General features: G+C 42.5%; 1 protein-coding gene across 1 annotated transcript in view; it reads left to right on the forward strand.

Moving 5' to 3' along the window:
* Positions 1–1,940: 1,940 nt before the first annotated feature.
* LOC308678452 (outer dynein arm-docking complex subunit 1-like) overlaps positions 1,941–13,519 on the forward strand; it is a 34,443-nt gene continuing 22,864 nt past the window's right edge. Inside the window, exons 1-8 of the mRNA XM_081345655.1 lie at positions 1,941–2,064; positions 3,689–3,854; positions 6,765–6,844; positions 8,881–8,980; positions 11,068–11,257; positions 12,166–12,288; positions 12,374–12,487; positions 13,321–13,388. Coding sequence (XP_081201781.1) covers positions 6,778–6,844; positions 8,881–8,980; positions 11,068–11,257; positions 12,166–12,288; positions 12,374–12,487; positions 13,321–13,388 — 662 coding nt within the window. The 5' untranslated portion in view covers positions 1,941–2,064; positions 3,689–3,854; positions 6,765–6,777. The remainder of the gene's footprint in view (positions 2,065–3,688; positions 3,855–6,764; positions 6,845–8,880; positions 8,981–11,067; positions 11,258–12,165; positions 12,289–12,373; positions 12,488–13,320; positions 13,389–13,519) is intronic.

A 13,519-nucleotide genomic window follows, 5' to 3' on the forward strand; every position in this document is an offset into this window, starting at 1 on the left:
AGTCCTCATTATTAAAGGAGGCTGCAGTGTTACACAAATCTGCCCCTCCCAATTCTCATGGACTCAATTTAATATCATTGTTTTAGTAACTAACCCCTTGCAATTGGGATAAAGTATGGGGCCAATTACCAGGTTCTAGGTCTCCCATTTCTGCATGTTAAGCTTGCAGCATAACATGCAGAAATGCAATCAAGCTTTCAGTGGGAATTGTATCCAGGACATGTCCATTTGTTTATGAAATTTACTTCCTACATCACCTTTAATGTGCCATAGGCAGTTTCCAACAAAACTGTTATCACAACTGTGACACCCCTCACCCTTTGTTTTAGTTCTGGATGGGGTTGCATTACCCCAGGCAGACCCAATGCACAATTTGGTTTTTCTCCTAAACTCTTGACTCCTGCTCAAATCATGGCTAGGAGACTCCTGTTCTGCACCAACTGCATCCTTTTTTGTATCATGGGGCCCTATGTTTAGTCACTCAAGCCTTGGTCATTTCAAACATGGACTACTTCAGTGTGATCTACATGGGACTAGCGTAGAAGATTACAGAAGCGCAGACAGTTTTGAAGGCACCTAGGGTGGCACATGTAACACCACTATTACAACAGCCGCACTGGCTGTCAATGTGCTTCCAGGTGCAATTCAATTACCTTTAAAGCCCTGTATGGCATCAGTCTGTAGGATATATGTGGGACTGTTTTTCCCCAATGGAATTGGCCTGCCCCACTCGTGCTGGCAGAAGGGGCCTACTGCGGATCCCATCAATCAAGGAATTTCAGCTGGTGGGATCCAGAAGAGCCTTTTCTGCCATGGTCCCTGTCCTTTGGGACATCTTGCCACAGGAGTGTCTATGGAGATTCTCAGTCATCCAAGTCATGGTTGTCCCAAAGGTGCTTTTTCAAAAGGCAACTGGATTTTGTTTTTCTGTGAAGATGTTTCGCTTCTCATCCAAGAAGCTTCTTCTTCTTATCAGAGAAGCTTCTTCCACCATTCAGTCGGAACTGAAGAAGCTTCGTGAATAAGAAGCGAAATGTCTTCAAGGACAAAGTCCCGTTGCCTTTTGAAAAAACACCTCTGGGACTTACCTTCAAGAAAAGCCTTAAAACTTCACTATGCGGATTGGCTTGGAGTCCTGAAGCTTTTGGCTGGAGGTGGTTGATGCAGTAAATAGAGAAGGCACCACCACCTCCACCACCACCCCTCCACTCCAAACCCAGGATTTTTTATTTGTTTCAATTTTTTGCAATTTTACCCAGCTTTATATTCATAACTTGTTTTTATATTTGCATATTTTATGACATTGCAAGCCGCTTAGCTTTAGAGTAACCACGAACTACGAGATGGGTGGCAAATGAATTTAATAATTAATAAAAGTAATTCTGTCATTAACTCTCTGGCACTGCGAACAGAAAGCAAAGACCGGCTTGTGACATCTCGCCAGCCCAGCAGAAAACGTACATCACAAGTCATCTCTCAGGCACACTCACACATACACACACTCCCTCCCAATCAGGCGGATGGTACAAGATGTCCCCGCGTCTCCACCAGGCTGCCTGCCTGCTCCTTTCCCCCCCCCCTCTCTCCAGCTGCCCCTCTTGCTATTTCCCCCCCCCCCTCGATCTCTCCGCCTTTGCCCGTTTCCTTTCCGAAAACCGTCTCCGTGGCAACCGGTTTCAGCGGGACAAACTGAACGAAGGATGTGGTTTTGCATGAGACTTCAGCGATGGAAAATTGCCATGACAACCCGCCCGCACCGCCCCTCAACTAGGCTCCGCCCGAGCGGGGGGGGGAGGAGGGGGAGACGAGAGTCTTGGAAGGGTGGTGGTGTGTGGAGGGGGGGGAAAGGAAGGAACGAAGGAGGGAACTGTTAGGCTCGCACATGCGCAGTGGGAGGGCGGGCCTGGGAGGTAAGAGGAAGGGCTTATTGGGAGGGGTGGGGCCTGTTAGGCGGATTGCTGCGATTAAGCAGGGCCTACCGGCGTTATTTGTAGCCACGTGACTTTGCAGCTCTCCCGTGTGGCCTTCCAGGACCTTAAGGGCTGACATGTTGAAAGGGCTTTGGTATGAATTGTTAAATGGGGGGGGGTGCGACTATACCCCCCATTTTCACATGACTGTGTGGGGCTCTAGCGTGACCCGCTAGATCCTTGGAGGTCCAAGTGGTCAGGCAAGGTCCGGCAGAGTCCCATGACTAGAATTTGGTGGGAGTCAGGCTTCGGGGTTATCCCAAGACTCGGGACCTCCCATGAAGAACCACTAATTCGGCTTTATTGCACATAGTGTAATAGGAGCCTTCACAAGTTGCCAGGAACTATTGTGTTTTCAGCTATTTAACCTTTGGGGTCTCAAGCTCTGAAAATCGTACTGAAACGAGGACTAGGCTTGTGTACCCCCACCATGGGACTGTTCAGAGCCTGCTGATGGTGCAGCCTGGGCAAAGTTGCCGTATTATTATAATACCCCTGGTATTTTCAGAGCAGCTTGACTTGTTAATAACAAGGCATGCAAGCCCATAAGATTTGACATAATTTATTTATTTAATCCCATTTATATCCCGCCCTTCTCCAAAGACTCAGGGCGGCTTACAATTTAAGCACAAACCAATGTGCTTAGCAATAGCCTTCATTCTATGTATATGCCTGCTTATTAGGGCTTTTGCCCCCCCCAGCAGCATTTTTACAAAGTCAGCTTATTGCCCCCAACAATCTGGGTCCTCATTTTACCTACCTCGGAAGGATGGAAGGCTGAGTCAACCTTGAGCCTGGTGGGACTCGAACCTGCACTAATTGCAGGCAGCTGGTGTTACTTAAGGAGGCATTAGCCCACTGCTCCACCAAGGCTCTTTTAATAATAAATAATAATAAAGTGGCAACCTCAACCTTAAGGCACTGCAGAGCGTGGAGGTGTTCTTACTCTGTACAGGAGTCTGAGACCGTATTATGTGGGCATTGGAGGGAGATTTAACCAAAATGAACAGTGGAATGTGGCATGACTCTATAAAGAAGCAGAAGTCCAAGAAGGAAGTTTGGAAAAGAAAGTCGCCTGGAGTGAGGGTTAAATATAAAGCAAATAAGAAAAAGGTTTTTGGGGTGGAGGAAGTATATCCTCTAGGTAGAAAGTAAAGAGAATAGAGCAACACCTAAGGTTTAAAAATGGTACAGTATTTGACTAGGTAGCTGTTATGTTGAAGATCTAGTGACAATTAACAATGATAAGCCTGAACAGCATGTTGGCATAACTTGAAAGCCTAGAACTTTATAGCATATAACATGATAGAAAATTGCAGGAATGTATGGAATGTAAAGTAGATGATGGGCATAGGAAATCAAGCAATGTATCACTGTCCCTGGGTAAACTTAAAAGTTTCTTGGGTTTAACAATAAATATACATTCTTGTGCAATCTTATTTAATCTTACTGCCCTTTTAACAAGTGCTGGAACTATGACTTAACAGCTTTCAATCAAGCACCTTTTTTTCTTTTTTAAAAGTCAAGGGATGTCACTTGTTTTTCCTTTCTCGCTGTAACTCATTTAACCTTTTTTTTAACTTCCTGTTCTGACCTCCAATTTTTAATCCATTTTATTTGGCTGGTGTCCCAAATTACCTGTAGATGAATAAAGGAATTACTTGCGTTAGTCGAGTATAACTTTCACTTTTTCTTCTTCCCCTCCCATCTTTCATCAGGATTGGTGGAAAGCTGATGCATTTCTTGGGAGATGGTTGCTAACAACTGACTGAACAAAAGCAATGCTGATGTTGGCAGGAGAGATCAGAAGACTGTATCAGAGCATACCAAAATACTGACTGCTTAAATATTGTATATTTGTCATAGGGCTCTCTAGAGAACAAGGTACTTTTATTGTTTTTTTGTTGGGGAGGGAGTGCTGACTTAATTCAGGTTTCAGATGCTAGGAAATTATTAAGTCTAAGGAGAAATGTTTGCGAGATAGTGATGAATGTGAAGATAAACATGAAGAAGGTTCTGTGGTTTTGAACTGAATCTTATTGAGGCAGGGATATTGAAATGAAACTGATTCTAACAAACTCCTAAATCTTCTTGGGCAAATAATTGGATGTTAGCTAAAGTTTCCTCCTAGAATTGCTTTCAGTAAAAAACAACCTTAGTGGAAGGGTGGAATGCATTTTGTATCTCATTAAAAGAATATTTGTGCTATATGGAATATTTCTTTTGGGGGAAAGAGGATAAAGCTAAGGAGCAAGAGAGAAAATTTTTAAACAGTGTTGGGATCACTGATGAATCCAGGTGGTCTTTCAGGTGGTTCTTCAGATAAATTTTGAGATAGCAATGGACCTAACTGCTGAAAAGGTATGCAGCTGTTAACTTTATCAAAAGTGGTTTGTCTTTTCAACCTTGCAGACATTTGCAATAAAATTGCTAAAGTAACTGTAAGCTCTACCAGTTCAACCAGTTCAAGGAACCTGGAAGGCAGACTTCTGTAATCTTGCCTTCCAGATGTGCTGGGATCACAATTCTCAGAATACCAAACTACATAATTTAGGGCTATATTCGATTCTGGGAACTGTCATCTCAACACTTTGGAGACGAGAGAAATATGACTAGATTTTTCCATTATCTCCTATGCTGAGACTTGATAACAGCCAGATTTTAAATGTGGCATAACAACGTTACATCATGTTCTCCCACATTCAGGCTTACTCATATCATGTAGGAAGTCTTGCCTTATCCTTAGATTGAGACCCCAGATTATGAATTTACCATTCTACCTTGCTCTGCATCAACTTAAGTCTGTTCATCCCCATCCAGAGTTGTCCAAATAACTCAGTCAGACTCTTCATAGCACCATTTTTCTAGCCCATTGCAGCAATTTAAAGATTAATATCAGCATGTTGGTGATACCCTCTGCTGCTGAGTGACATTACCCAATGGCTTCATGCAGGTGTTAAATAAGAAGAGAGAAAGGGCCCGTGACAGTCCATAATGGGCTCTGTTTCATTCTCTCCATCAAGATACTGGCTGTTCAGGAATAAGAAAAACCACTAAAAAAAAGGGTGGCTGCACTCTTGCAGAGGCATATCATGGTGGTGTGGTATGGTATGAATCCTGATTCAGAGGCATACCGTGGTGGTATGGTAAGAACCTTGGTTCAGAGGCATACCATGCTGGATGGTCTGAAAGCTGTGGGCAAATCTGACAAGATTAGGAGGGCGATACTTCTTCCTCTCAGTCTCATAAAAGGCTACCAGGCAGAGCAACCAATGCAATTTTCATCCCATACCCTGGCTTGAATCTTAACAGATAGACATTTAGTAAAGGTAAAGGTTCCCCCGCACATGCATGCTACTCGTTTCCGACTCTAGGGGCCGGTGCTCATCTCCGTTTCAAAGCTGAAGAGCCAGCGCTTGTCCGAGGACGTCTCCGTGGTCATGTGGCCGGCACGACTAGACGCCAAAGGCGCACGGAACGCTGTTACCTTCGCACCGTAGTGGTCCCTATTTTTCTACTTGCATTTTTACGTGCTTTCAAACTGCTAGGTTGGCAGAAGCTGGGACGAGTAACAGGCGCTCTGTTACGCGGCACTCGGGATTCGACCCGCCAAACTGCCGACCTTCTGATCGACAAGCTCAGTATCCTAACCCACTGAGCCACCGCGTCCCTTGGACATCTAGATAGTCCTTTTTAATATTTCCCCAAATAGAATTACAAACAATTCTACAGATTTCTTCTAGTTCACATTTTTTATACTCTGTCCTCTGCATGTTTACCTTTATTTGTCATTTAATGTCAACATGGAAGAAGAGGGTGCTTATGTCACTACTTTTGGTAAGCCTTTCCATTACATATAATTTTTAGCTGACACAAAACAATCAGAGAATGACTACATTTACAAGTTGTGCATTCAGCATTATAGCTCTATTTTGGAAGAAAGCCATGGAAGAAAAAAAACCCGTTGAATTGAGAAGATGAAGATGATATTCAGTACATTGTACAAGTTAAGTTGTACTAAGTATCAGAAGCAAGCATCTGATGTGGATTTTCTTTTATAAGAATAGCTGAAATACTCACTTTTATGGAGTATCATTTTAAAGGGAAAGGTATTAAGTTGTTTCATCATTGCCATTTAAATGATAGTCATTTGTATTTTAATCTGCTCTTCCTCCTTCAGCATGATTGGCCAGGGAATTCTGGGAGTTGACGTCCACACTTAAAATTGCCAAGATTAAGAAGCCCTGCTGTAGACCAGCAATTCTTAGTGGCTTAGGTAGTAAGGAGTCATTATAGGGGTTGTAGTCCAATGTTGTTGTTGTTGTTAGCTGCGAAGTCGTGTCCGACCCATCGCGACCCCATGGACAACGTTCCTCCAGGCCTTCCTGTCCTCTACCATCTTCTGGAGTGTAGTCCAATAGCAGTTTGCAAAACTACACTTTGCTTGTCCCTAAACAAAAAAAAACAGGCTTGTGGTTAAGGCACATTCTACAGTTCCATGGTTTGCATAAATTAAGTTTGCTACAGAGAACAAATTGGTTGAATTTGTATCACATGCCAAGTCATTAATCAGTTTTACAACAGTACTGTGTAAATTTATTCAACGTGCTAAGCCAGATGTGCAACACATGTGCAAAACCAGTCCCAGGAAATATTATGATTGAGCAGATTTGAATCTGGGGTTCCTTAATTGCAATTTGAGGCTTTTAACCATTTTTCACACGCTACCTTCATGAAACAGTTATTTTCAGAAAGTGATATAATGTTTCTGAATTCTCCTTTCTTTCTCGGCAGGTAGAAATTGAAGATGCCATTCTTCAAATCTGCCTCGAGCCTTCGTTCGGACAGTAGTGATGCAGACCTAGAAGGCATAGGTAATTTCCAAGAGAGGGAAGAGGATATTGTGGTGGTGGTGGTGATGGAGACCTAGAAGATATGGATAACTTTTAGGGGAGAAGAGGAAGTAGGAACCATCTGCACTGCCAGATTCTTCATTGGGATTAGAGATATTGGAGCCTCTGAAACAGGCCAGTAATATGATTTAAGTGTTGAAATAGAAAAGCAAGAAGCTATCTTACAGTTCACGTTATGGGTCCCCGTTTGTTTATTTTGGGAACTTAAAAATCCACTGGAGTAGATCAAATGTATTTAAATCACTATTTCGTTTTTATGATAATGATGACCTATACTGGGTCTCTAACAATTGACATTACTTTTTTTTTTTTGCTGACTGAAAAATTTACATAGTTATATTCGGTTAGCTAATATCTGGATTTGGTGAAGGTATGGTCCAATTTTGCCTAGCTTACTGGGACAGTGGTTGTTCCAAAGAGACTGTCAGGCTGCAATCCAAAAGTTTTGTTTATCCTTCTTGCAAGCCATATCTTTAGCAGTGATTTGAGAGTAACTTTTATTGGCACCCTGCTGTCATTGAGTGCAATTCAATACACTATACTACAATGCAATGCAACACCAATGCAATGTAATACAATATTTTGGCACGAGAGTTGGATAACTGTCACTTTAAGTCACTAATGGAGAATCTGCCATAATAATTCAAGTTCCCCGTTTTTCTTTCCTGTTGGAAAGCTCTTTATCCCCATAGATCAAAAGATTTGGCAGGCAGTAGCTAAGGACTTAGAGCAAGTGTATTTTTGACATTTGGATTTACTGAAGGTTTCCCAGAATTTCATCGTCTATTTTATGTGCTGCAGTTTTTCTCAGTCTAAATCTGTTATAAAATATCTGTACCATCTTCATTTCAAATATAGCTTGACAGTTCCATAAAGGATATTTGACTGGAGGTGTTGATGTGGTTTTGTTTCAGAAATGTTGATGTACTGCCATGGAAAGCTGTGAAACCTTTAGAGAAAAAAAGGTTGAGAAAATGTAGGCTGTATAGTAAAGTGTGCAGATCTGCACAGCTAAAAGCTTCTCGCTGAGCTGAGCAAACAATAGTGCAAAATACGGTGAGGAACAAAAATAGAGGCAACAGTGTCTTTGCATGTCTCCCCATTGAATCAAATGATAATATTCCCTTAATTTTTGCTTGGAGGAGATTGGGAGCTCATTCTCAAGCCAGATTTAAATGCTGCCAAGGAAGCCAGCTTTTGAAAATGCAGGCAAGAAATAAGCTCTTTGTATTCAGTAAGAAAGGGGCCAAAGAAACAGAACCAGGGCACCATGGCTGTTTTCCACATGCCTTGGTGCATTTTGTGAGCTAGTCTTTAAGCTAGAGCTCTTCATTGTATATTGGTTTTGAAATTGGAAGTAAATTAAAGCAGGCTGAAACACAAAAGTCCTTGCTTAGCATATGGGGATAGCTAGGGGCATGAGTCACTGGTAGTAAGAGGACCCAGAGTGTGAGTCATTAAACTCTGAGTGAGCAAGAAAGTCTGCCTCTCCTTGACTTCAGAATTGTCCAAAGCAAGAAAGAAACAGGGGCAGAGAGATGGAATAAAGCATGTATCCAGCTCAGAATAGGAGCATAAAAACATTTCCCCTTTTTCTAGGCAAGTATTTCACATGTTCAGAAGAAGCACCACCGTTTTTATTTTCAAACAAACCCTATGGGGCCTTGATACATTCTTTTAAATAAAGACAAGGCTTTTCAACAAGCCAACTTCTCACCAACATTTTTACTGAGATCTTTCTGGAAAAGCAAATTATATAATTTGACTTTGTTGGAGAAGTGCAACACCTTTGATGGTGATGGGACTATTGACCTCAGTGATCCCTATCCCAGGTGTTTTGTTCCAGGTGTGATAAACAGGTCTTTTGGAAGGATTCCTTCTTCACCCTTCGGTGATTGGGAGGGGACCTCAGCAAAAAAAATTACCGTACTGGGCAGTCTTCCTTATCACTTTTCTTTCTTTCCACTTGCCTGTCCGACAATATTGTCTTCCACCAGCTGAAGGCGAGTTGGCCAAGCTTCAACGCCAGTTCCGCCTTTTAGAAGGTGACCGCCATGCTTATGCCTTGGAGTCTCGTGAAACCATCCGCAGACAGATGTACGTGTTTAATCAAATATCGTTTTACCAGTTCTTCATTTCTCAAAACGATTGTGAAATGTTTGGCATGCATAGGGTGGGAGGAGAAGCTACTTACCCCTTTCATTTTATGCAAGAGTTAAAACCATTATAAGTTTATATTAGGGGCAAAGTAAGAGAAATAGAGGAGGTCTGGAAGAGGCTTCTGAAATGTCTCGCTGTTATGTCTACTCCATACTTCAGAGCAGACGTGTCAAACACAAGGCCCGGGGGCCAGATCCGGCCTGCGAAGTGGTTTCCTGTGGCCCATGAAGCCATCCTGGAAACAGTGAGGGAACAGCCCCCACTGTCTTGGCCCTGGCCCAGAGACCCTCCCTCTGCCAGAGACCCTCAGATCTGTCCCACTCCTGCCCGAGCCCCCATAGGCACCCTTGATGTGAATGATGTAGAGCTGGCCACGCCCACCCAGTAGGCCATACGCACTCTAGCCACGCCCACCCAGTAGGCCACGCCCACCCATGCCATACCCACCCGGCCCCCTGAGGGCAACCGCAATGCCGATGCGGCCCTCAATGAAATTGAGTTTGACACCCCTGCTTCAGAGGCATTGAACTTCAGCTCCTATTTTGGCATGGGGCTGTGTGGTGTCATCTTCAAAACACAAGTTCCAAAGGCAGCTGGAGTTTCTAGAAGACGTTTCGCTTCTCACCCAAGAAGCTTCTGACTGAATGGTGGAGAACGGAATGATTTATGTGCCTTGCAGTCATGTAAGGACCTCATGACTGCAAGGAACATAAATCCTACCATTCTCCACCATTCAGTCAGAACTGATGAAGCTTCTTGGATGAGAAGCAAAAGGTCTTCAAGGAAAAAACAAAGTCTAGTTGCCTTTTGAAAGACAGCACCTTTGGGACAACCACGACCTGGACGACTGAGAATCACCACAGAGGTTTTGAAATGATAGAAAACCTGCAAGATCTGTTTCAACTGCCATTATTAGAAGTAGCATTAGAATCAGTTTAACGTCCCTCAGATGTCCACATTGTTTGTTTCCAACCTTGAACATTTTAACCGATTAGCTGATTTCTTACCTTATTATTTTCCAGTCCTGCATAATACTTTTTTAACCTCATCTTTTTTGGTTAGCGATGACACCCCACGTGCATTCTTGGATTTCCATCTCTTGAGCTCTCATTTCCAATGTTAGCTTTTGAAACAGTCTGGATACTATATGCCTTACTGCACGGAGAAGACTAAAAATTGAGACATTAAAAAAAAACCTAGTTTCTCTCTTCCCTTTCCTTTTTCATATGTTGACCCAGATGTTGACATAATGCTGATGCACATGACAACTGCTATGCTCTTAGCAACGTATAATTGTCAATTGTGAATGCATATTAGTTGCTTTTATTTAATGCCATATGGCCATGAGGCTCACCCCCACACAATGCTGTATAAATATCCATCCATTTTGTAGGAATAATTGGTGTCTGCCATAATGTGTGCCTGCAGCAGAATTGTGCAGTATTGATCCAGGATTTTATCCGTCTTCATCTTAGCCCTTTAATCCACTGAATTCCCAGAGGATCCAGCATTCCTACTGTCTTTCCTTTTCTTATTTAGACTACTTCATTTTGCCAACTATCAGGAGAATGTCCCTTCCTAGTTTTCTATGTAGGCCCTCATAAATTATTCCATCTTTAAGGGAATCATGTATTTTTATTTCCCTTGCTTATTTTACAGTGACAAGTCCTATCATCTCAACAGTCATATCTGCCTCAGACAATTATGCTCGCAGGTTTCCTAATACAAATATTAGAGTGGATTGTCCGTGCTGGCTGCCTTTTAAATGCACCTTATACCTGAATCTCCATTTACTCTTCCTTCCCCATTCACAGTTTGTGAAATACATGCTCAGCTGCAAGTTCATAGCTCTCCAATCATTCCTTGCCCTGTGCCACAAACTTTCCCGAACTGGCACTGCCACCACTCCCAACCAAAATTCACCATCATCATGGCCACGAACCTCCTGTTCCTGCCCGCCTGGCTGCATCTCGCCGGGCTATTTTACCACCTCTGAAAATCCCCACTTCATTTTTGTTGGACAGGGTTGAGGTCAAGCGCCTGGAAAAAGAGAACGAAGATCTACGATACAAACAGGCTGTGGCTGAGGGCCACGCCAACCAGAAGAAAGAAAAAGCCCAAAGTGAAACTCTCCGATCCTTGTTGACTGAACGGGATGCCGTGAAGGAACAAATGATTAAAGAAAAAAAGCGGATAACTCGGCTTGATCAGGAGGTATAGAGAGACAGGATAAGACTTCAGACTTATTTTTCAAAAATGGGACGAAGCAGCAGGTTGGGGAGCTGGGATTCTGGGACCTTGGAAGGTTGATGTAGTTGTGAGATGAAAGAACAAGAGACACAGGCGTGTCCTGATAACAAGGTCTTAAGAGGCAGCGTGGAAATGTGTAAGATGGCCGTCTGCTACGTAGCATCCCATTGTTGTATTGGGTTTTCAGTTCTTAAAATGCCCACAGCCCTTTGGTCACATTGCTGAGAATTCTAGCAATTACTGCCCTCGTACATTAGGGAAAAACAATTACAGGTAGTCTTCCACTTACAACCAGTTGCTTAGTGACTGTTCAAAGTTAGGCTGACCCAAAAAGGGATTTATGACTTGGATCTGAAGTTCGAACAGTCAGGCCCCCTTCCTGGTCACACGATCAAACTTTGGGCACTTGGCAACACGGCCACATTTATGGCTGTTTGCAGCATTCTGTGGTCACGTCACTGCATTTTACAACGGTTTTGCTGAAAATTGGCACTTCTGGCTTTCAGCAAACCATGCTTGTTGCAGAAAAAATGTTAAATCGGTTTGGTTGCAAGACTGACCGGTTTTATGACCATCATGACATAAGACTGTAATGGGCAGGCTTCATTATGGTCGAATGTCCACGGCAGATGTCTCTTTCACATCCAGATAAAGAAAACTGGAAATTGGTGCAGGAGTAAATGAATATAAGATTTAGACCTCTGGGTTAAATATAGGGATGAAGAATGCAGCAGGAATTGGCATTTAGAGCCCAAGATCAAAGAGCAAAAGAGCTGAGAGAATGTGAATTTCTCCAACTATTAAATTTCTTGGGTCTGAAAATAACCTGCATTTCACTTCCATTAACTAATTTCTTCTCTTGTTGTTAATAGATCCAAACCTGGGAGAACCGTTTGGCTGACCAGAAGCAGATGGTGGGCAGTGACAGCCTGATCCAGGAGCAGAGAGCCCATTTGCAAAGAAAGATTCAGACAGTAGAAAACCAACTAGATAAGGTAAAAAATAGTCAGGGATACCCAGATTTGGTGCCAGAACTTGTGAGTGGTCTAAAACTTTCTTCATTCCACTCTCTGTTTCCAGATCTCCTCCGAGTTCAGTTCTCAGCTCGTCTTGAATTCGCAACTACGTGAGGATCTAGAAATTCTCCGAGTTGGGCATGATCACTTTGAACAGCAGTATAAAGATTTACAGGAGGTAAAGCGAATTTAAAAGAAAATGGTTAAATTTGTTGGGATTCTTAGCTAACAGAATTTCAAGGAAGACTGGAGTCATGTTATAAGATAATGAGGTTCTGTTAGAGAATTCTGGGATTTGGTTGCTTAGCAAGAACTTTCTCCCAGAATGGAAAGGTGTGATTGGCTATTTCGGTATTTTAAAACTGAGGTACCTAATTGGCAGATAAGAAAACCATGGGCTTAAAAAATGCAGTTTGGAAAGTTATTTTGGGTTATAAAGCTGAGAACATAATTTAACAATGAAATTCTGATGCTTTAAGTTACATTGGGTTCTGCATACATTTGCTGCTTAAAAGGTTACCCAGAATATTCCAATCTGTCAAAAACCCAAGCTGACCGTTGTTTGGTCACCCATTTCTGTAGTTTCCTAAATGTGAGCTATTGCATACATATGAAATTACATCGTGAAGATTACCTTGCTTTATTTGTTAATGAAAACATTAAGAAACCTCAGATTACTTTCATTGATGAAGATAACTTTTTCCATAGAAGAAGAAGCTTCTTCAGCTTTTGATGCCACCGCAGATTTTCTGGGCACACTTAACGGGATACTTTATGCTTGTGGAATTACACCCTAAAGAATAATCATTAAGCCCAATTTCATTCTTGAGGTTGATCAGAGTTGAGGAAGAAGAGAATTAGGAAGAAAAATGTGTCAATAGACCTGTTGCTAAGTTGAACATGATGTTTTGGAGAGAATGGGCTGGGCTTCAAATAGGACATGGAGCTTTTATGCAGAACGGTAAGGTCGCGTTGCAACAAATGTTTTCTTTCTGTGTTTGTCTGTCTCAGGAACTGCTGGAGACTCGTAAAACGATTGTCAACGTGGTCAGCACCTCCTCTGCAGCTTACGATGCAAGGTTAGAGGAAAGCACTGCTCAGTCATTGTGGGAAGCCTGTCCTGGGATCTGCAGTAGATATTGCAAAGCGTTTATACTTCCACTAGTTCGTGATTGCTGTTTAAATGTCATGCTGCCTTCCCTTTTATCTG

This window comes from Vipera berus, assembly GCF_964194415.1.
Source record: "Vipera berus genome assembly, chromosome: Z".
Taxonomy (NCBI): domain Eukaryota; kingdom Metazoa; phylum Chordata; class Lepidosauria; order Squamata; family Viperidae; genus Vipera; species Vipera berus.